At 36.2% G+C, this 24,080-nt stretch overlaps 1 protein-coding gene across 5 annotated transcripts in view; it reads right to left on the bottom strand.

The window, feature by feature from the left end:
* Positions 1–5,092: 5,092 nt before the first annotated feature.
* Positions 5,093–24,080, bottom strand: part of HIPK3 (homeodomain interacting protein kinase 3) — a 96,130-nt gene continuing 77,142 nt past the window's right edge. For 3 of the 5 annotated variants that reach the window (XM_029207667.1, XM_029207670.1, XM_029207668.1), the window contains 14 exons: positions 22,646–22,765; positions 21,429–21,515; positions 20,754–20,938; positions 19,525–19,684; positions 18,987–19,110; positions 14,269–14,390; positions 13,508–13,629; positions 13,255–13,416; positions 13,036–13,098; positions 12,448–12,744; positions 12,002–12,142; positions 10,273–10,508; positions 9,862–9,989; positions 5,093–9,001 (listed from right to left, as the gene is read on the bottom strand). In XM_029207667.1, coding sequence (XP_029063500.1) covers positions 8,525–9,001; positions 9,862–9,989; positions 10,273–10,508; positions 12,002–12,142; positions 12,448–12,744; positions 13,036–13,098; positions 13,255–13,416; positions 13,508–13,629; positions 14,269–14,390; positions 18,987–19,110; positions 19,525–19,684; positions 20,754–20,938; positions 21,429–21,515; positions 22,646–22,765 — 2,424 coding nt within the window. In that variant the 3' untranslated portion in view covers positions 5,093–8,524. The remainder of the gene's footprint in view (positions 9,002–9,861; positions 9,990–10,272; positions 10,509–12,001; positions 12,143–12,447; positions 12,745–13,035; positions 13,099–13,254; positions 13,417–13,507; positions 13,630–14,268; positions 14,391–18,986; positions 19,111–19,524; positions 19,685–20,753; positions 20,939–21,428; positions 21,516–22,645; positions 22,766–24,080) is intronic. The other 2 variants (XM_029207671.1, XM_029207672.1) reach the window with 1 other exon arrangement.

Here is a 24,080-nt window from a genome sequence, read left to right as displayed (position 1 = left end):
TACTAAATAAGGTCCTCAAATCCTCGGGTCCACATTTATTCAAAATCCATTGGGCACAAGGGCTAAACAATGGGGAAACAGCAGTAAACATGGCATTTATTAGATGAATTTTCCCATGCATGGGAAAACTCATCTTTCTCCCTGATCAACTGCAATCAGTGTGTAAGCCTGAGAGTCACAAGATGGTTAGGGAAGGTAGGCTGTAGTTGCTGGACAAACAACATCTCTCTGCAAAAACGGAGTCAGATATGAGCTTGAGTAATGGGGATACAGGATTAAAGCTAAACTAAGAGAAAAGATCAGTCTTTTCTCTTGGTCAGCAATACCTATGACACCATAATTGGACAGTACTACAAAAGACAAACGAACTACCTCTGTATCATAAACATTACTCAACTGGGTCCTTTGAACCCTTGGCTCTTTGGAGAAATGGCTACTTCCAGATCCAAGGCAGGAAAAATACAAGGTGAGCATAAGACACCTTATTAGGCCAGAAAATGAGGGAACATTCAGAGACTAACGCAATAATGTCAAAAGGATTCGACAGATCTGAAGATAATTAATAATTTTACCTTATTGAATAAAGCAAAATCCATGAATCCATAGTGGTGAGAGAGACAGAGAAAAACTGAAGGGAGCACAGGGAGAAAGGCAGAAAGCCTTTATTAGAAGAATGATGCCAGGTAAAGAATGTAGAAGGAACGATATAATTGAAAAATCACCATTTTGCAACCCCCAATGTAATAACTGATTCAGACAATAATCATCAATGGACGCTAAAGCCAACGAGCAAAATGCTACTGATACTGCCACAGTACCAACCCCACAGACGACAATGGAGAGGTTTGCTAGTAACCTCTTTATGTTAGTGTCATAGCCGATAATGGACAACCTGACATTATGCGCCCCTTAATGTGAAGCAATAAGGCACAACTACTCCTACAATTCTTGCAAATGAGCAAACACTAAATCTGATCAAACCACTAGACCCAACTTGTACTTCACAGAAATTCATGCTACAATTAGCATGAAGAAACACACACAGATTTTAGACTATTCTAACCTGAACTCTTGAAAAAAATGTCATTAAAAAAAAAAAAAGAAGACTGTTCTGAATTTGGTCAGAGACATGTCATAACCAAAGGCAGTGGGTAAATCCTTTTTTTATATACATATATACACTAATATGTATAAAATGGATAACTAATAACCTGCTGTATAAAAAAATTAAATTCAAAAAAAAAAGGAAAACACTTATTCACATCTTTTTTTTCTTACATCTTTATTGGAGTATAATTAATTGCTTAACACTGTTGTGTTAGTTTCTGCTGTACAACAAAGTGAATCAGCTATACGTATACATATATCCCCATATCTCCTCCCTCTTGCATCTCCCTCCCACCCTCCCTATCCCACCCCTCTAGGTGGTCGCAAAGCACCGAGCTGATCTCCCTGTGCTATGCAGTAGCTTCCCACTAGCCATCCATTTTGCATTTGGTAGTGTATATATGTCAGTGCTACTCTCTCACTTCGTCCCAGCTTACCCTTCCCCCGTGCCCTCAGGTCCGTTCTCTACATCTGCATCTTTATTCCTGCCTTGCCACTAGGTTCATCAGTACCAGTTTTTTAGATTCCATGTACATGTGTTAGCATATGGTATTTTTCTCTTTCTGACTTACTTCACTCTGTATGACAGACTCTAGGTCCATCCACCTCACTACGAATAACTCAACTTCGTTTCTTTTTATGGCTAATATTCCATTGTATACAAGTGCCGCATCTTTATCCATTCATCTGTCGCTGGACATTTAGGCTGCTTCCATGTCCTAGCTATTGTAAATAGTGCTACAATGAACGTTGCGGTACATGTCTCTTTTTGAATTATGGTTTTCTCAGGGTATGTGCCCAGTAGTGGCATTGCTGGATCATATGGTAATTCCTTTTAGTTTTTTAAGGAACCTCCATACTGTTCTCCATAGTGGCTGTATCAATTTACATTCCCACCAGCAGTGCAAGAGGGTTCCCTTTTCTCCACAGCCTCTCCAGCATTTATTGTTTCTAGATTTTTTGATGATGGCCATTTTGACCAGTGTGAGGTGATACCTCATGGTGGTTTTGATTTGCATTTCTCTAAAGGCAATGGGTGAATCTTGATTGGCTCCTAGACAGGGGGAATGGGGAGATGGCCATAAAAGACACTCTTGAAACATCTGGGAAATTTTGAATATGGACTGGAAATTAGATGTTATAAAATTGTTAATTTTGCTAGGTGTTACACAGTTTTGTGATCAGCTGAAGAATGTTATTCTTACAAACAGATGCATGCTTGCTTAAGTACTTAGGGGCCAAGTATCATGATTATCCACAAAAGGTTCAACTTAAAAATTACATATAGAGAGATGAAAATGTGGCAAATGTTAACTGGTGAATCTAGGTGTAGGATGTGTGTTATACTATTCTTTTTGTTTTTCTAATTAAAAATTGGTTTATAGTAAGTATAAACATTCGATGTGATAAGAAAAAGTGAATTCTTTGGATTCTCCAAGGAAATAAGCAATGTAGAACAAAGCTGATCACCTCTCTAAATTACACATTTGGGCATTCAAAATATTTCTGAAGTTTGTAAAACATGCAAAATGCTCATGTTATAAATTGAAGTAGAAAATATCAGGATCTAAAATTGCTTACATTATTTTAACCACCTCAACACTTACATTTTTGAGTTTTAAAAAAATCTGTTTTTCTGCATTTTCCAAGTACAATGTAATCAGGTATTATTTTTATGATTGAAAAATACTAATTATTAACATCTTATTTTCCCACTTCAAATAACCATACTTCCATTTAGGGAAAAGTACAGATTCTCGATAAGATAAAATAATGCCATTAGAACAAAAAGTTGACACAAAAATTAACATGAAATGGACCACAGAGCTAATAAAAGCCAACACCTAAAACTCCTGGCAGAAAACAAAGGAGAAGGCCTTTGCAACTTTGGGACTGGCAAACCTTCTTAAGACACAAAAAGCATAAACTGTAAAAAAAAATAAAAAATAAAATAAAATAAATAATAAAAAAGCATAAACTGTAAGAAAATAAATAACTTGGACTTAATCCAAATTCAAAACTTTTGCTCTTCCAAACACCCTGTAAAGAAAATGAGAAAAGCCACAAACTGGGAGAAAGTATTTGTAATGCAAACGTCTTGACAAAAGACTAGTATCCACCATTTCTTCTGGACTACTTCAACAACCTCCTCTCTGGTCTTCCAGCTGCTCCTGTGGCCCTGACACCATTCTCCACGATAGCCAATTCATGGCGTTTGCTTCCCATGAACATAACACAGTAAAATCTAGACTCCTTTGTTTGGCAAAAGGCCTGCATCCCCACCCTTCTGGTTCTGTCTTCTAGCTCCTGCTGCCCACTCACACACTTCCTCTCTGACCTCACAAGCCACTTTCCTGGTCTGTCCATATTAAATCTCATCCCTGACTTAGGGCCTTTGTACTTGCTGCTCCCTCTACCAGAAATACTCTTCCCCTGCATGGCTGACTAGCATTCTTCTTGTCACAACTCAAATGTCACCTTCTCATTGAGGCAGATCCTGACACGCTCCTTCTTGGTCACTTAATCAGGCCATTTTCTTCATTCTGCTTACCCTAACTGAACTTATTTACTTTCAATCTTTCCCTCCCACAAAAACATCTGTAGGAGCAGAATAATATTCTGGCTTTGTCCACTGACATATGCCTAGCATGGAATGCCTGGAACATGGTAGATGCTTCATAAATATTACTGAATGACTCCTGACATACCTGCTGTGACAGGCACTCTGCTAGGTACTGGCTGAATGGTTTACGTGTGTTGGTCAATGACTTTTTAATCTCTTTAGAAAAAAATATTTTAAATTCCTAGATCCATTTAAATAGCTAAATACTTCCTAGTACTCTCAAGAAGCCAATTTACCTTCAAGTAAATTGCAAAATTTGGATTTCACCTATATGTGGGATCAGTACTTTGGGCTAGAATGTTCACATAATTTTGAACAACTCACACCCATGACTAAATGGAAAGAAACAAAAAATACATGTGAGGATGTAAAGTAACTAGAACTCTCATACAGTGTGTTGAGTGTAAATTAATTTAACCACTTTGGAATACTGCTTGCAGTACCTAATAATGTGAAACATCTGTATACCCTATGACCCAAGAATTCCATGCCTACATATATGCCCAAGGGAAATGCATACGTGTTCACCAAAAGATATGAACAAAAAATGTTTGTAGTAGCACGATTCCTAACAGCCAAAAAGTAAAAACAACTCAAATGTCTATCAACAGAACAGATAAATGATGACATATGCACACAGATGAATACTATACAGTAATGGGGTAAATGATCAACAACTACATACAACGTGGATGTATCTTAGAAATAAAATGTTGAGCAAAAAGGAGCCAGACACCAAGTGCATGTACATCGAGTAAAAGTTTACTGAGAGAGACTGAGAATACGTATTCTCACTGGTATGTTCTGGCGGGGCGCTGAGAAACTTTCCTCCTGATGTTTCTCTGAAGTTAAATCCTGGAAGTATAAGGTGGTGTCTGAAGGCACAGCCTAAACTGGCCTACTGGAAACCACATGCTTTTGAAGCCTTATGTTTTATATCTTACAAATACATATGAATTCCCTATTCTTCATCCATGCACATTGAACAGAAATATTTACCTCAAAAAATATTCAAGAAAACAATATTCAAGGGAAGCAGGCCCTGGTTATCCTGTGGTTACAGTACTGTGGCACACTACCTCAGACTTCAGTTTAAAAAAGAACCGCTGGAAAGTAGACTGGTTTGGTTAGACAGCCTGGTTCACGTCTCAGATTCACGACTCATTAGTGCTGGGAGTTTGGGCAACTTACCTAGATATTTTGAGCCCATTTCTTCATTTACATAATGAAGATAACATTATATCTCACAGGTGGTTTTGAGAATTAAATGCGATGATGTTAAGTTAGGTAACTCAATGCTCCTAACCTTTTCCTTCCCTACCCTGTAAGTAGTACTGGGGTGAAGAAAAAGTCAACAAGCAGTTTGCTGCAATATATATATTTTAATTCAAAGTGAATCGACAGTAATACACCATAAATTCTTATTTTGACACTCACCAAAATAGTCACCTGGAAAACCCGCTTTTTGTGACAAAGTACAGAAGGCTTGGTCACATTTAAATCACTGAGAACTAGAGAGAAATACTATCGCAAACCGTAATAGACATTACATCCATAAAAATTTTCCCAGTCCTTATTGTAATATTGCACAGTGCAATTGCTACATGGCAAACTAGTGTAGCATAGAAGTAAAAGCAAAAACAAACCAAAGAAAGAAAGCCACAAGTCTAAAACTGTTAAACAGTTAACAGTTCAAACTCAGTAATCAAATCTATATCATTGGGTTCTTTAAAACAAATCTTCCTACACCTTGCAGTGTATGATTTAACTTTTACTTAACACAAATCAACTTTAAAATTAGTAGTAGAGATTTTTAAAATGAAAAAGTTTTGCTACTACAGTAACATATTTAAACACCCTGAAGGAAAAGAAACGAAATATCAAGATATTTGATTAAAAAATAATTTGTAAATTAAAGTAGTATGCAAATACGCAACTTGGAAGTCATGCAGTGTTTTATTTAAGAAAGCAGTAAAACCAAAGAAAACTGGTAAAAATGGTTTTAAAGAGAGTACAAATTCTTTTGTCAGTATGCTAAATTTAGATTTTAGCAGGATCTTGGATCTTTTTTTATCTTCTTAAACACATAAAAAGCACGTGATTAGAATCAGTTAAGAGCAGTGTACTTAACTTGGGTACGCCTTTATCAAACAGGACTATTATATTATGAAAACATTGAAGTTTGTCATTCACCATCAATTTAACAAGACATCTCAGTCTTGGAACAGAAATACAGAAAATACGATATTTCAGGGTAGTGAACATGGCCCTGAACAGGAAGAAAACTGCGCCAGTTTTGTACCTGGTACAAACATCAATTAATCCTTCGCACTTGGTGTTTCTGAAACATCCATTGCCAGCACTGATTCTTCTCCAACAAGTGAGCAGATACCAGTAAACTGCTGGACCAGATAAATTAAATTAGAAGGCTGTGGAGGGCAGCAAGTTTACTTAAATAGTGACTCCATAAATTTGCCATCTGTAAATAATCTTTTAAATTAATCTTAGGCTATTCCTTTTTATGTGTAATATATATATATATATTTCTATTTATATAAAATGCATAGAATTGATTACTAAAAACACTGAAACTTGTGGGGAAAATTAAGTCCTTCATTTTCAGTGTGACTAAAAATGTACTGCTGGTTTTTATCTTATGATCTAATACTGTAATTTTTAAAATTAATTTCAGGCACATTTATTTCATTGATGATTATTAAATAAAACACTGCTTGTATTCATGGAGTAAAGAAAAGTTTATCCATTATTAGCTTATTGTCAACGCTGTACTAGTGGTATGCAATTCATTTATCAAAGAAATGCTGTAAATCCAAAACAGTTGGAGTTTACACTCAAATGCTTTGTACTGTTTATTCCAGTAAATGCTGTAAGATTATATTCCAGATTTTTAAGGAAAAAAAGTTAAGTCAAGCCTGCAAGATACAGCTTTCTCAAGTGTCTACAATGCCAGTATGAAAATTAAAAATTAAGTTACATTGATACACCCCAGTTTTTTTATATGCAGTGATGAGCACAAACATTAATAGAGATAAAATACTGATGCAAATAACACACCCCAAAATAACATATGCAATTTTTTTCCATCATTTACAATACAGTAGTTACAATGACACTCCAAACAGAAAAGCAAAGTAAAAAATCAAAACCCCAACTTCTATTTCATGTAATTAGACTTATACAGAAATTAGAAGGCTAAATAACAACTAGTTAATCACCTAATTTCACAGCTATCTGAAGTGGCAATCGTTATATAGCAGCTTATCTATGATACATTCAAGATAAATGATACAATTTATTATTTGCCCATAAGCTAAAACACAGCCTGCTTAATACCTTCCTTTAAATTCCACCTCTACACTACAATATACTTGAGGTCTATGCAAAAAGTAGCTACCTTTTATATAGGAAATGGATGATTAAGTCTTTGGTGCTGTAAAAGCAACTTCATTTAAACATCACCACCACCACCAAAAAAAAAAAAAAGGAGGGAAAAACCCAAGACGAACTTCCTAGGAAAACAAGCATGTAATTTCTGTCCCTGACGGAATGTATTAAATAAGCAAACACCACCAACAAGCAAAACAAGTACTACAATGTAAAAATACTTAAAAACAAAACAAAACAAACCCTCTCACATGCATAAATGAAAAATTGCACACAAAGAACTCACATCTTTTCAAGCTTCAATGGTAAATATTCTGCTACTATTTATTAAATACTGCATGGTTTGCCCAAGCTAGGATGAAACCACATCATGAATCAATGAGCATTTTCTTTCATTATCTACTCAAAGTCATGCCTACTGTACTGCATCTCTAAACATTTTATTAAATCCAGTTATACAGCAAACACTCCCAAAATAAACTTAGATTGTATTGCAGTTTCACTTAACAGTATATAAAATGCTGTGTTGTGACAGGTATCAACTATCCATTAGATACTGAATCACTTTTTCTTAAGCACTACTACCTGCTTGCTTTTCTTGAAGCTAGATCATTCTGAAAAATCAAGACAGCAGAATTCAGCTATAGCAAACATGCTGCCCTCTTAGTAAGGAAAAAACAGCTACAACCTGAAATCATACCACACAAAACCAAAAATGAACATTACTCCATCAAAGGAAACTAATGAGTAAGTCTGAACTTTAAGTGCTGCAGTCCTCAACATTTATATATAGTAATAACATTAACAACCTCAAATATTTAAGGCACTATGTGTGGGAACGGTTTACAATGCAGCTGAGATTATTAGAACAACATTTAAGAGCAAAGTCTAGGCAACATTTTGCCCATGCAAAAGACACATGCAAATGTAAAGAACAATAGCTCAATTTCTTAGGTAAGTGACCCAACATTTATACACTAAGACACAGATAATACAATTCACTTGTATGCTGTAATTCTGACATATGTGCATCTGTTGCTCTAAGTCTGTACACAGAATGGCTTCCCAAATATAGACGTGTCTTGCACTAGTTAGAAGGCAATTTTATAAAAAATAGTGGGAGCAAAACTGGACTTCTGCTCCCATAAGTCACCTGCCTAGAGTTACTACATAAGAAGATAACATGACCAAAGACAAGTTATACCAAATGTGCAAAACACATTAAAAGTGAGTTTTTTTTTAAAGCTCAAAGTTGTTTAAATTGCACCCAAGTCTACATGATTCAAAAATAATTTTCTTGTGCCATGGCTAATATTTATTAAATACCATGTTTTATTTTTAATCAAATGTTTATATCATTGAGCTTCCTCAATATACTCTTTTGAATTTTCACATATATGGATACTGGCTGAGTTTGGTTGGACTCAGTGGAAATCCAGTATATGCAGGTGATGCTGCAATGTAAGAATGTGGTGGGAAGATTGGTTTGTACTGAGTCTGATGAATGGTTGGGGATGGTAACAGACGGGGATTTATGCCCACTGGGACTTGGTGAACTATGCCACTGGGATGGGAGATATTATAAGCTGGATGCTGTAACATAGGTCTTGAGGTACATGGAGAGGCTAAGAGGTGGGCCACTGGTGCAGCACTGCTGAGGGAGGCTGATGATGGGTATGGAAGTAGAGTAGGCTGTCCTCCGAGGTGCGTATTTCCAGCCAGATGGGCGTGCACAGCTGTGTGATTAGGACTTCCATGAGAAAGAGTGAATGGATTACTAGTAACACTAGTAGGGATATAAGCTTGCTGTCTTCGATGCCCAAAGTTTCCATTCCACTCTTGATGCCCAGATCCAAAGTGCTGAACCTATCCAAAAACAAAACAAAAAGATTAATTACATATTTTATAAGTCAAAAAGAAAGGGAAAAAAGGGAAATTACAAGATACTCTGTGACTGATAACCCACAGAGGATCTCTCAGATCTTAGCTTATACTAAGTATAAACAGAGTGGAGAAAAACATCGATCAATTTTATATATATATTAGTATTAGCATTTTAATATGTATTACTGCATATTATTATAATATTAACATTGCTACTACCCCGCTAGTAGTGTCACTATTCCTACCACTACTGATAGCTACCATTTGCAGAGCACCTATTATATGTAAGACTAACACTTTACGTACGAGACTGTATTTAATTCTAATTATAGTTATATAGCTATCATTCCCATTAACTGTGGTCCAGACTTGTTGAAGACACCTGGCCAAGGTACTGTACATAGCATTTGGCAAACCCAGGATGTGAACGCAGGTCTGACTCCAATACCTATGATCTTTTCTTTCCCCCAAGTCAAACACAACTGCCAAGCACAGTGCTGACCAGATGGCAAGTACTCAATAAGGCATCTCTCACCATCACAACTAATACACAAGAAATGTAACCATCAATGCATTGGTGTGCATTCTGATTTAAAGGGCCTAAAACAACAAACAGACTAAAAAACTTTAAGAGAACCTAAGAACCTAATCTTTCTGAAAAATTCAAGTTCCATGGATAATCGGATAATTATCCTATCATTAAGCCAATTACTTTTTAAGTCACTTGGGATAATGAAAAGGGAAAAATTTATTAAGATTTTATACAGTGTGAGAATCTTTTTCCCCCCAGTTAGAAAACTGCTGAATTTGAATCCCAAAGACTCATAAATTCACAAACATACCTGACTGAAATTCAAATGCTGCTGCTGGAATGCTGATGTCAATTTCTGCTGACGATTACCTACTGCGGAAGGCTGGTTTAATCTTCCAGGAGCAGATCGTCCTTTTATTAATGGCTGGCATACAGAATCTGGCAACAACAAAATACCAGAAAGTAGCTACTTTTTCCTTCTTATGTAAAAATTAGAAAGGTCTTTAGATATTTTACACAATAGTGATTTGAGAACCTTAAAATTAAATACAAAGAAAACATCTCATGGTTTTCAAGGACTGGGTGATATTAGAAGGTATCTCCTTTGTACAATAGATTTGGCAGGGTCAGGCTGGAAATTCAGAGATGACTTTTGGCTCTAATGTTCCTAAATTAAGACCTTTTAAGGGACAATCAGGGAAACAGAGAGGACTCAGTTTACCTGTGTTTGCCATATGCTCATCGGCATTTAATCCATTTTCTAGTCCCATTGGTGGCACCACAACAGTACAAACAGCTGGTTTGGTTTCTGCGTCAGCAGAGGTTACCAGTTCTGTGTTTTGATGCGTATCCGCCACAAAACTGCTCTCTGCAAACGGGCTGTCATGTCCTGAAGAGTCTGATGTTGGAGAGCCATCCACAGTATCACAACTACTTTCCTGTTCTTCATCTGACATACTACAACAAGAAAGTATTTTTATGAACAATGTTTTTCAACATTAAATCTAAAGTTAAATAATTTCCAGACTCCCAGCAAATTGATAAGAATCTTATTCAATTATTTCATACCTAATTACAACTTCCTTATCAAAAAAACATTTTTCATAGATTTCCTAGACTCCCACATTAATTCTCTTTTCAGACTGTTAACCCTAATTCTGTCTATCTAGGAACACACTCTTGGCACTTATTTTTCCCTCCTTTCCCGTCCCACTTGATCCTTAGTCGCAGTTCATAAAATCCCATTTATAAATTACAGAAGATTTCATCAAGACACTACAAAAGAAGTGCTGTTCTGGATAACTGAAACGAAATGTACAAACACATAAGCATGCAACTTGCATATTTCAGATTAAATTCTAATGTTATATATGTGCCTTTAGCGATAATTTGGGTCCTTTTAACTAACCAGTTATCTGAAAGGTCTTTCCCACCTCTCTGAAGGTCTAGCCAGTGTCCCATTTCTCTTCTCGCCCTGACCCTTGGGCCCTGCCCACCACCCCCCAACTCCTTGGGATTTCTACAGCATTTATATTGTTTTACTACTCACTTCATACTTAACAATTTGAAGCATTTCTTTTTATATGTATATTTTAGTTATATATTTTTATCTTTGTATTTTATTTATATATATACACATCTTACATGTATGTGTGTATTTACATATACGTATGTATAATATCAACTTCCAAGCCACATTATAAGTTATAAGAAGAAGATGTGTTAATACTTCTTTATGCTTCCACAGAGCTTAGTTATAACCAAACTATTCAAAACCATATTTCCTGATTATGGAAAAAAGAGAAGACGAATAAAATTAAAGCTGAACTTTTTCAAATTTTGTTTCCACTAAAAAAAAGAATTTCTAAAAGCTAAAATCAAATGTATTTCACTGAAATTTTTATGGCTCATCTCTTAATGCGTTAGTACCTCATGCAGGTTAGGAGAAGCTCACTACTTTAGTGGCAAGGCATGTCCCTGGCCAAAAGGAAGGGTAGGAAGGAAATATGCATGAAACCGTGCAAATCAATCACTATGAGAGAAAAAAATCAGCAAATACTCTACTGACAGTGGGTCATTACTTTATTATGCAAAACATTCCTTTTTATTTTGCTGAAGTATATGTTCTTATTCCAAATTTAAATTACAATAGTAGTCTGTGGAGCTGGAGTTGAGAATGTGGCTTTTTCACCCTTTCAAAACAAATGATTCTTTAAAAATCATTTATTAGAACCTCAATTTTTCATTTAGATCTGTTCTGTAATAGTAAAGAAAATTACTACTTAAAGCCTGAGTTTATAAAAAGGTGATCTAGTTCAAAAATTATGATCAAGAGAGAAGTCACTGTGGTAAACTGGCAGGTGCTTACTAATTTAAACAACAACAAAAGAAATCATAGGCTTTTTAGTAGACTTAATATTTATAATGTACTGCTATTGAAATTCCTTTACCTGTTCGGTCTCTTGCAAGGGGATGGGCTGGACTGCCCTGAGGAGCTGGTGCTCAGAGTACTCTCAGGACTACTTAATGAACAAATCCGATCAATATTCAAGGTGCTCTGGCAAGCTTCACAATCCAGATTACCTTTACATCTAAGTAAAGAGGGAAGGGAAAACTGGGTCAAAAATGAGAACATACTTCCCAAGTAGCCAAAATTTACATTATTTAATTAAGGATATGAAACAGTTAAGAGTGACCTACATGGACAAAAATCTAAAGCTCATAATACAGGAAAAATGCTATAGTAATCATGCTAAATGCTATTCAGGAAGTTTACTCTGAAGGACATGAACAGACAAGTAATAAATCACAAAGTTTTTTTTTCCCACTGCAGCAGAGGGTGCCATCATTATTTAAGGATGCAGGAAAATCGCGGGAAACTGCTTTTGGCACTTACTCTCTGAGCGAATGTCTCTGCGACGTCTCTTCTTCATCAGTGTCACTGCTAATGGTGATCACACTCACCGCAGGACTCGGGGAGTCAGCGATGATGATGGTTTGCCGCTGTTTATCTGAAACTGATGAATCAGGGTCCTGCCTGATAGAAGTTTCACAACAATTTCTTGCCTCTCCTTCTGAGTTATGATTGTCCTGTGTTTCTATGCAACTTGCTTCCTCAACATCTTTCCCATTTACTATCTTTGGAGAAATAAATGCTGATTGTGGGATATTGGTATTCTGCAATGAATTACTCCTGCAATCAAAGGAACAATGTGTTATTTCTATAATCAAAATATATACATGACATTTTTCTAAGACAGCTTGTTATAATTAACAATGCAAACCTTCACTTGTTAAGATTATAACACACTAACATACAGATGAGTCTGTGATATATAAAATACCTCTAGAAATATAAGTGTAGATTGCATTTACATATATTCAAATGGTCTTTATTTTTTGGTAAATGTGATATCTGAGTATCTAAAATGGTCTAAAATTATAGGTAGATAATAAATCAAAAGGGCAATAAAGGCAATCTTACCAACTGAAAGCATTTATTTCCTCTCTTCCTGGCTCCCATTCCATTAGTTTTACCAAAATACCTCTGAGAAATTGAGAAGGGAGCTGGCTTAGTGTTTGTAACAAAGCTATCAAAGAGGTCATTTTGAATACAACAGAGTGACCCTTTGGTGTACATGCAAAATTTATTTTAATGATTAATTTTCAAAATGCAGAGGAAAGTTAAAATATCAATACCAACCTGTTCTGGCACAGTTTATTTTTCTTGGTGGTGGCAGGCTGAGGCCACACAACATGTGCGATGCCCACACTAATTGGCTGAGGGGCTGATAAGGTGATCTGATTGGTTAGAAGAGGTTGTGGCATCACTGAGCTGTAATGATTGCTGTGTGAAATCATTTTCCTAGGGAGAAAATTTAGAAAAATTGAATCCCTACTTTACCATATCTAGTTTGCAAACTATTCACAAAGAAGTACCCTTGTTTTTAACTTACCCCCAGTCTCCGAGCCTTTGTGAACCAGCCATACCCTCAGAAGCTAATGTAGTAGCAGGAGCCATGGGTGTTATCTGTTGCCAGGCAGGTACCAGCATCTGCTGTGTTCTACCAGACCATGTCTGTTGCAGCAAAAAACAAAACCAAAAACAAAAGAAAAACTAGTATGATGCAAGTTAACTCAAAGTAACAATCTTCTAGACGGGAATAAAGACACAGACCTACTAGAGAATCGACTTGACGATCCGGGGAGGGGGAAGGGTAAACTGGGACAAAGTGAGAGAGTGGCATGGATATACATACACTACCAAACGTAAGGTAGACAGCTAGTGGAAGCAGCCGCATAGCACAGGGAGATCAGCTCCGTGCTTTGTGACCACCTAGAGGGGTGGGATAGGGAGGGTGGGAGGGTGGGATAGGGAGGGTGGGAGGGAGACGCAAGAAGGAAGAGATATGGGGACATATGTATATGTATAACTGATTCACTTTGTTATAAAGCAGAAACTAACACACCATTGTAAAGCAATTATATTCCAATAAAGATGTAAAAAAATTTTTTTAATTTTTAAAAATAAAAAAATTCAATAATTAAAAAAAAAGTAACAATCTTCTAATAATTATAAAAGTTAAAGTCAATAATCTACAAGGATCGAATTCCCATCTAGGTCATTTTCATTGTTTCCAACAGCACAAATGGATTAGTGCCTCTACCTGAGTAAAAGGAGGACAGCACATATGTAAAAATAATGAATATTACCAACCTGAGAAAGAACTCCTGGTCGGATCTGTAGTGGCTGCATGGCTGGGGCCTGCGTTACAAGGGGTACTGTATTATCTACCCTTATTGAATAACTAGTGGGTTTACCATGTGTTGCAGGAATACCTGTGAAATAGAAAAGAACAGTTCTCAAATAAAAGAAAAAAATTTTCTCTGAGTTACCTTATAAAACTCTTAAATTTATGAATTGCTAAAATTCTTATTAGGATTATGAAAAAATTCCCTGCATAAAATTTTCATAATATTAGAAAGCAATCTATTTGGAAAGTGAGATACTGTCTATCTACCTTGTGGTACCTCATTCCAAAAATTGTTATAAAGCTACTCTTTCAAAGTTAAATGATTTGTTTTTGAAACTTCCCATTCCTTTTAAAGTTTGCTATTATAGCTTTCCTTTCATTTTAGAAAGTTCTGCCACTGGTAAGACACGGAAAGGTGAATCTGGCTCAACATCCTTATCCTCTAGCAGGTAAATGTTCATCTTTTCATACAAACTTTTAGCTATGCTTGGTATTCTCTTCTTTAAAACTATGAAAGGATCTTATACACGTCACTAAAGGAGGAATGTATCACAACTTCAACTTCAATGGCCATGATGGTTTACATGATTCAATAAAATTCAGGATGGCACACTCATTTCAACCTCTAAAGGAAAAGCAAAAAACAAACTTTTCTGCCTTATATGATACAACTAAGCATTTATCATTGTGGTTTAATCTACTAGTATTTCTAGTGGAGAGCTACTGGAACTCCAGGACAAACATGTTCCATTTTGCTTACCCCCTAGGAAAATTAGAAAGCAGGATTACTACCCACGTTAATCCTGTTAATATTAATATGTCTGTGTCATACATTGCAAGAGCACCTTGCAAATATTAAGTCTTATGGTACTAAACTTTAAGAGAGTAAAGTAGTATTACACCAACTAAGAACTTTGACTAACAAGATTTTAGGGATATCTCCTAAGATTAGAAAGCTGAGTTACTAGAATAAATTCACTACTTCATAATTCCAGTCTATTGTATTGTACTTACTTTCAATATGGGCTGGCATATCATTTAAACATAATCAGTTTTTGGATAAAAGAGACCTTGCGTGATCAGCCATTTAAAAAAATTTTTTTAAAACAATTATTTTTTTTTCCGACTGAAAAATAACCTTACACTTTTTATTGCACAAATATTTGTAAGTGATAATTCTAAGGAGAATTTTATTGTGTTTATTTTCTTCACAGAGGTGCTTATCCTACTGGCAGGGTGTTCTACCCTCTGAACTCCACCTAAAGAGCTACATGTGAGGGACTTCCCTGGTGGTCCAGTGGTTAAGACTCTGCGCTTCCAATGCAGGGGGTGAGGGATCGATCCCTGGTCAGGGAACTAAGATCCCACGTGCTGCAGCGCATGGCCAAAAAAAGTTTAAAAAAAGACAAAGAAAAAAAAGAGCTACATGTGAATTAGATCTACAAAGATCTATGAGTTATTTTTTTAAACTGACCTTCTTACCCTTTCCAAAAAGCATGTCTTGATCAGCAAATTCTCCAAGGAATGGAATATGAGCACACCCAGGCTGTGTAGATATATTGCAGCAGTAGAGAATCTCATCAGAGAAAAAAGCATCCTCACTTTGATAAGGATGAAATCACAGAGCAAATTCTTACATTCCCCCCAAAAAGATGGCCCTTAAATTCTCCTCGTAATCAATGCCTTAAGACAAGAAGAATTCTCCTATAATCTTTTTTTTAAAAATCAAATTCAAAAGTGGGTTCAGGGCTTCCCTGGTGGCGCAGTGGTTGAGAGTCTGCCTGCCGATGCAGGGGACACGGGTTCGTGCCCCGGTCAGGGAGGATCCCACATGCCACGGAGCGGCTGGGCCCGTGAGCCATGGCCGCTGAGCCTGCGCGTCCGGAGCCTGTGCTCCGCAACGGGAGAGGCCACAACAGTGAGAGGCCTGCGTACAGCAAAAAAAAAAAAAGAAAAAAGAAAAAAAAAAGTGGGTTCAGATCCTAATTTTCTATATGCTTATTAGGTTGGCTAAAATTTTTATCTTCGATTACATTTGCTTGATACCTGGAAAGCATGACACAAAAAGTTTAAAGACTGTTCTAGTACAACAGAGGAGAATTTTGCTGGAATGCATTTGATTCTAAAATAGCAGTTTTCATCCAGAGGGGATGAATAAGTAGCTTTTCAGATTGCCAAATAATGTTAAATGCTTGTTTAGTAAATACAACAACCTACACTCAAATTTGTTAAGTAAAAGCTTGTCTAAGCCTTCTGTACTTTAAACATGGCACAATATTAGGGATGTGGCATCCATATAGCTATACCTACATGTTATATCTATAGTATCTAAAATATATGAAATGCATGATGAACTTAAACAGTGTAGACCCAAGGTAAAAAATTTAAAGTGAAGGACAAGACACATAAATTTTATTTTAAAATCCAAAGTATAATGGTACCATAACTGCTACCCAATAATCATTTAAATATGTTTCTTTGAAATGGATTAGCACATTATGAGGTAAAGGGGTAAGAAGGTCAATACTGGGATTTTCTACAGAGATGTCAAAATGGATTAGAGGGAAAGCTTTCATTTCTAAGCAGACACTATACTAAGATAAGAAACAGTGAGACAACATATTACAGAGCCTGCCTGTTATGCTGCTGCAGCTGCACCTGTTAGTTCTTTAAGCAAACAAATATTTTGCTTTCTCTCACTATTAATTCTAAAACTATTGTTCTTCACATTTGATGAGTTAATGAGCCTAAAAGTATCTCCTTTTCTTTCTGTTATCCTTGTTAGGAACCACTTGCAGTTGTTAACATATGTACAGAAAGGTTACTAACCTTTTATTAATTACAAGCTACATAAAAAGATAAAAGATTTGCCTAACCTCATTGAATGTTTTAAGAATGATGCCCAATTGTATTTAGAAATGTGTCCACAAAGCCTTTTGGTACAAACAGAAGGTAGCTCTGAAAAAAAAAAATTGTTATTCCAAATCTTTTTTTTTTTTTTTTTTTGGCTGTGCCGCACGGCTTGCAGGATCTTAGTTCCCCTAACAAGGATCAAACCCGGGCCCCCAGCAGTGAAAGCCCAGAATCCTAACCACTGGAATGCCAGGGAATTCCCTGCTATTCCAAATCTTGATGAAATATACCACACTGTAGGTAGGTGACCCCAAAACTGATTTTGGTACACGGAAGAGATCATTAGAACCTAAGAATCTATTAGTACAGATTAAAAACTCATCTAAGTGAAAATGTATTTGTCAAGATACCACTTACGTAGTAACTAATTGAAAAACAAAAAAGCATCAGTCTTGCATGCTCAAGTATTTAGAAGTAAAATGTCTATGACTTACTATTAACAGTATGTGTATGTGTAACAGACAGATAGAACAAATACACCATGTTAATACTTGTTGAGTCTAGGAGAAAGGACATTATTATTCTTTGAACTTCTCTACAATAAACAGTTGAAGAAAAACAAAGAAACACAACAGCATTTTTAAGAGTGCTGACAATATGATATAGGTATTTTTATTACCAAACCAGCCATGGGTCACTGTCACAGATAACAGACCAAAGCTACCCTGGTAGAACCAAAGTGGCTAAAGAGCTGCTATGTTTTCACATCTCTCATTACCAGCCAAGCAAGTCAACAAACATATTTTTGGTGCTTTGTTAGGCACTGTGGGGAAGATTAAAATAAAAACTTTAAAAAGTTGCTCACATCCTTAAATGAAATAAAAATTTCAAATATAACCTTCAGAATCCAGAAATATTACAGCTGGAAACGATCAAGATAGTATCTATTCAGTCTGTTTTCTTTGACAAAGGCTGAAGCAAGTTAACAGACTTGTCTGGGATGGCAGAGCAAACAGCAGAAAGAGAACTAGATCCCAGGCCGACTTAGCACCAAGAGCTCTCACTTACACTATACAGCATTACCACCATGCTTCAAAGAGTCATTTCAGGCCCATTTGGAATCAATCTCTTGATTTTAAGATATAACTAGATGTCACAGCCTAGCAAGGACAAAACGCTACCGAAGGACCTAGGAAAGAGGGCTTTATGCTAGCTATTCCGGTCAAAAAGTTCACTGCTATCACCCTTTTACCACTAAGAAGTTCCTCAGTGTGAAAATTTATGGCATCTTCAAAGGTATTCTGTCACCATCTCACTTGAGGATTTGATTCGATATTTTTATCTAAATAAGGGCAATTTGATCAAAATCAATCTTCAAACAAACAAACTAAGCTATGGGGAAAGAACAAGACTACAATATTTTAGGAAAGAAATCCTCTGACCAAAACTTAAAGAACTGAGCTCTCAATCACTGTAATGTCCAGCGACGACATGCAGATAAGTACTTACTTGAACATCTGGAGCAGTTATACCCAGTATAGGACAATCCATACCTTTCCAAGTTCATTAATTTCCACTAAGGTATGTTATCATGCTAGACTCTACAGGAAATACAACTGTCATACGGTCCATTTTGTTAATGATGACTACAGTGGAGCTGCAGTCAAGGAGTATCACTGGTCTAAAGGCTACTGACCTACTTAAATTAAATGTAAATGCAGCAGTAAACGTAGCAAAACCCATGCAGTGTATTTAATGAATAGATGCCTAAACTTATTTTAAAGTAATGCATGCCTAAATTCAAAGTGTAATTTGAATAAAAGAATACCTTGAATAGCTGGTGGACAGATAATCAGTGTCTGCTGAAAAGCATCACCACAACCAAAATGAGCAGTTCCAGCCTGCAGAGGAATCCCATGGTGCACAACTGAATGAGCAGATGTGGTTAATGCCTGAAACGATAGACGTACATGGCATTCATTATACAGAGCAGGCTTCTAATTGCTGTACACATACTTTATAAGTAGAAATCAAATGCATTTCAAAAAATCGTAATTCTATGATAAAAATGGACCCAGAAATTGATCTTACTGAAGTCTACTTTTTGTAGAGTTGAGACACAGAAGGGCAGGTAGATCATACTGAAAGAATAAAAGGTGAAGGAAAAAAATGGATTTGAGTAGATATGCTCCAATTGTTACCCTGAAATATTAGAGATTTAACAGAACAGCCATAGTAAGACTTCATCAGCACTGGAACTTCTAACTGCTGACTTGGAAACTTCTGCATATTTCAAAAGCAAATCAGCAATCATTTAAAAAAAAAAAAAAGAGGAGCATAAATTATCAAATACTATAAGTTCTTACCTGACTTCTTAATGTGCCAATTTTAGTAAAATTTGCTGTCAGATTAGCACTACTGCTTGGAGCAACTGGTCTCAAGAGTGAAGTTTTATTGTGATTATTTGTGTCACATGAATTCGGATGGGACTTACAAATATCCATAATATGAAAACAGGACTTTACACTGCAAAAGAAAAATCGAAAGGTAATTGTAATATTATTTTTTTAATGTTTAGAGTAGTTTAAGATTAAAAATTATTTCCAAAAGGAAAAAAAAGTCTATGGCTTGCACTTAATCTGCATATTTCCAATAGTATTTCTACCAGGAAACCCTGTAAGATCAAATTTCAAAGCAAGCAGAAGAATATACTTATATCTGGAATATTTTCTTGAGACAGCAAAGCAATAGTGAGCACTTTTTGGTTATAATTTTATGACCCCTACTCTAAATAGTTTTTTTCTAAACTTCTAGATCTCCACATCCCTAAATTAATGGCACCATGTATGTGGTTATTACGTTATTTTCAAAGTGCTTATATACAGAAACCATTAGACATTTTTAAGTACTGGGGGTGTGGAGACTAGTTGGGCTTTATAAAAACATCGATTTTAATTGTAATTCACAATAACGAATATCAGTTTGTTCCTTTACCTCCTTCATTCAATATTTTAAAAATATTAAAAGAAGCTATTTTAAGTCACTTACTTTACTCTCTTCAGCCTATAAAAAAGAGGACTGGGGTTCAAAGAATTCACAAGATTTGCCTAAGGTAACTCTTCTAAGTCCTTCTCAATTTGGGCATATACTCTTCTCTACTAACCCATAAAAAAAACCTCCTTTCCTTCCACAACACAGAGGGGAAAGAAGGGGGACAAGAAAAGCAAATGCTGTGAAAGGAAATTGAAAATGGAGTTTGCAGGACTCAAAATTGAGGGAGGAACAACTTAACACTTCCTTTAACTATAAATATGCCTGGTTATTAAGGTAAGAATGTCATGTAAAACGACATCACTCAGTCATCCTCAGTATGCTATTTTGGAAAAAGAACATTGGAATGTGATTTAGATTTGCATTCTATTTCTACTGTGCAATTTACTGTCTATGCGAACTTGGCCAAGTTAGCTTAATCTCCTTTTACTCAGTTTACTTATATTTAATGAAGAAATTGAATCATTTTTCTAACACACTGGTTTACCACAAACAGCATTATCATTTCTCCAGAATCATTTTAAAAGATTTTAGAGTAACATACTGGTTGCTATGCGGGAAATCTAGAAGATGTTTCATATTAACAAAAGCATGGTTCAAAGTCTCTGCTGGAGTAATTCTTAAATCTGCATCAATCAGCAACATTTTTTTCAACAGACTAACAAATTCTCTTCTATCAGCTTTCTCAGCCAAAAGATCACTTCCTTCCAAATCCATCACTGTGTTCACCTGCAAAATCAAAATTTCAAGTCATCGAATAAAAATAAGCCATACAAGGTAGTATAGGTTAAAGTCTCACAGTTTACAAAAAAAGCCCACAACACAGGAAAGAACAAAGAACTACAATTATTTTGAAATAAGAAAGAACAATTGAGTTTAACAAATCCTCAAAAGTATTTTGAGGTACCAAAGAGCATTCAAAGCAGGAAAAAAAGATTTTTAACTAAACAAATATCCACTTCTAGAGAGATGTAAGGAAAAGAAACATGTCTGTTAGAGCTTTCCTTTTTAAAGAAAATACTTGAATAATACAAATTAAATATGTGATAAAGACAAATGCAATTTAGTCCCTGAAACCTCAGAATCAATTTTGTTTGAAAAGCTTAAAAACAGCAAGCATTCTATGTCATATAGAAAATGATTAACGTGTTTTGGCATTCTTGGCATTCAACTCCACCAATTTAAGCATAAGACTGACAAATGTGTCTGTGGTACTCACATGCACTATATCATCCAGACTGTTGAATATGTACTTTCTGGCTTCTTTAGACTTCATTCCTGTCTCAGCCTCGTGTTCTTCCAGTGTCTTATCGAATGTATCAGAGAAGGAAAATATCTTATTACCCACCATTTGTAAATCCTTTATTTCTTCAATTCTGGCACATTTAGCCTAATATATTGAATATTCTAAGGCAAGTAGTAGTTTCAAAAGAATAACTATCAAAAATGTAATTTTGGGACTTCCCTGGTGGTGCAGCGGTTAAGAATCCACCTGCCAAGGCAGGGGACACGGGTTTGAGCCCTGGTCCGGGAGGATCCCACATGCTGCGGAGGAACTAAGCCTGTGTGCCACAACTACTGAGCCTGCACTCTAAGAGTGTGCGAGCCACAACTACTGAAGTCGATGCGCCTAGAGCCTGTGCTCTGCAACGAGAAGCCACTGCAATGAGAAGCCCACACACCGCAACAAAGAGTGGACCCAAAGCAGCCAAAAATAAATAAATAAAATAATTTTTTTTTTAATGTAAGTTTTTAGAAGTATACAAAAAATGAGAAGTTCAGGTTCAGATCAAAACATATTACACATATAGATAAATTCCTTAACAAAATAACTAAAGTGAATCATTAAAGATTTACTAATCTTAGGAATAATTTAGGTACTTGGGTTATGTAGTAAGTGGTTAGATTCAATCCCCGTCCTATAAAGCTTAATAAATGTAGAGCTGGGTAGGGAAGATAAACAACACAAAATGATACACATAAAAATTTTTTAAACTATTTAAAATGAGTTAATAATTGTGCTGCCAGGTTAGAGAATGAGCTAAGGTATTCAGAAAGGACTCTCCTTGTTAAAAGTGGGGGGTGGGGATTGTCAAAAATGAAAATTCAAAAGAAGAAAAAAATGCAATGAAAGAGGGCTTCCCTGGTGGCGCAGTGGTTGAGAGTCCGCCTGCCGATGCAGGGGATGCAGGTTTGTGCCCCGGTCTGGGAAGATCCCACATGCCGCGGAGCGGCTGGGCCCGTGAGCCATGGCCGCTGAGCCTGCGCGTCCGGAGCCTGTGCTCCGCAAAGGGAGAGGCCCCAACAGTGAGAGGCCCGTGTACAGCAAAAAAAAAAAAAAAAATGCAATGAAAGAAAAATAGGCACAGAGGGTATTATCTGTGAACATGAGGCATCTTAGAATATGTTTTTCTAAATTTTTTTTTAATGTATTACCTTTAATCTCCAACCAGAATGAGAGATATCTGTTTCTCTGCAAAAAAATCTTGTGGATTTTGTACCCACATTTAACAACTGTTCTCCTGGTAAACCTTGAGTCTGAGAAATGTATCGAATCTGAAAAATAATTTACAAAACAGAAGAGTTATTCTTTTATTGCATTAAGATATTTATTGAACAACTATATCAGACACTAAGGTAGATGTTAGGTCAAGAATTAAATGATGTACAGTGTGTGCCCTAAGAAATCAGTCCAGTGGGGAACATACAAGTAAGCAATTATAATACAGTGTAATATATATTGATATAATACAGGTATAATAAATACATGTCTTATGGAAAAACAAAGAAGAGACACATAAAATAACTGTAGTCATATAAAGTTCCAGATGAGGTGATGCTCAAGTTGGGTCAAAAAGAACAAACAGTTTGTTAGCCCTGAAGGAATGGAAAAAAATCTGAATTATGATGATTTATGCTAAGGTTATAATATGAGTAAATATGGAAAATAAAAAGAATACATCCACACATTCAGAGACTGAAGTTCACTAAGGGAGAAATGGCAAGAGACGAAATTGATCTAGCAGGCAAAGGGCTTTATCAGTAGGTTAAGAAGTTTGGATTTTACTCTGAGAGGCAAAACTGGGAAACCACTGGAGAAACTGGAGAAATCTACACAGGCAACTGACAAGTTACTTGACTTAGTGACAAGCTGACGTGGTGAATTAGGGCTATGGGAGCACTGGAGGGGACGCATCTATGTCACTGGCATATGTGTGCTTGAGTCAGTAGAGGAGGACACAGTGTAGATGAGCTCTCTCACGACACTGAAAAGCTCCAGCCTCAGGGCCTCTGAACTTAACATCCTTCTGTTTGAACACTGTTCCCCCAGACATCTGTATGGCTAGTGTTTCACTTCCTTCAGCTCTCACCTCAGATGTTACCTTATTCATGAGGCCTTTCATGCCACACTAATAAATGAGAACAAGCTCTCCCCTCTTAGTACCCCTATCTCTACTTATTCTGTTGTATTTTTCTCTATTGTGCTTTTTTATCATCCGATATTCTGGTACATTTACTTTGTATTTTCTTACCCCATTCTGCAGTAGAATGTAAATTTCATGAGGGAAGAACTTTGTTTTCTTACACGTACACCCATGACAGTGTCTGGTACATAGGTGGCCCTCAAATATCTGTTCCCCAGATCAACAACTGGGCAGCACAGGGAATAAACAGAGGCTTAACCCCTTGAAATTGTGTTTGAGAACACAGGATTCTTTTTTTAAACCTCAAATACAACTAGTCCATCCTCTCCTGCATCTTCTATTTCTTCCTCTGTATGAGATTTTTGCCCTCGATCTACAAAAATGTTTAATATCTTCCAGCCTAAAAACAACAACAAAAAAACCCCCAAAAACTCTCTTAACTATTT

Source organism: Monodon monoceros, unplaced genomic scaffold (assembly GCF_005190385.1).
Source record: "Monodon monoceros isolate NGI ecotype Baffin Bay Population unplaced genomic scaffold, NGI_Narwhal_1 Super_Scaffold_7, whole genome shotgun sequence".
Taxonomy (NCBI): domain Eukaryota; kingdom Metazoa; phylum Chordata; class Mammalia; order Artiodactyla; family Monodontidae; genus Monodon; species Monodon monoceros.
The sequence above is the reverse complement of the archived record's forward strand: the minus strand, read 5'-3'. Positions and strand labels throughout refer to the sequence as shown.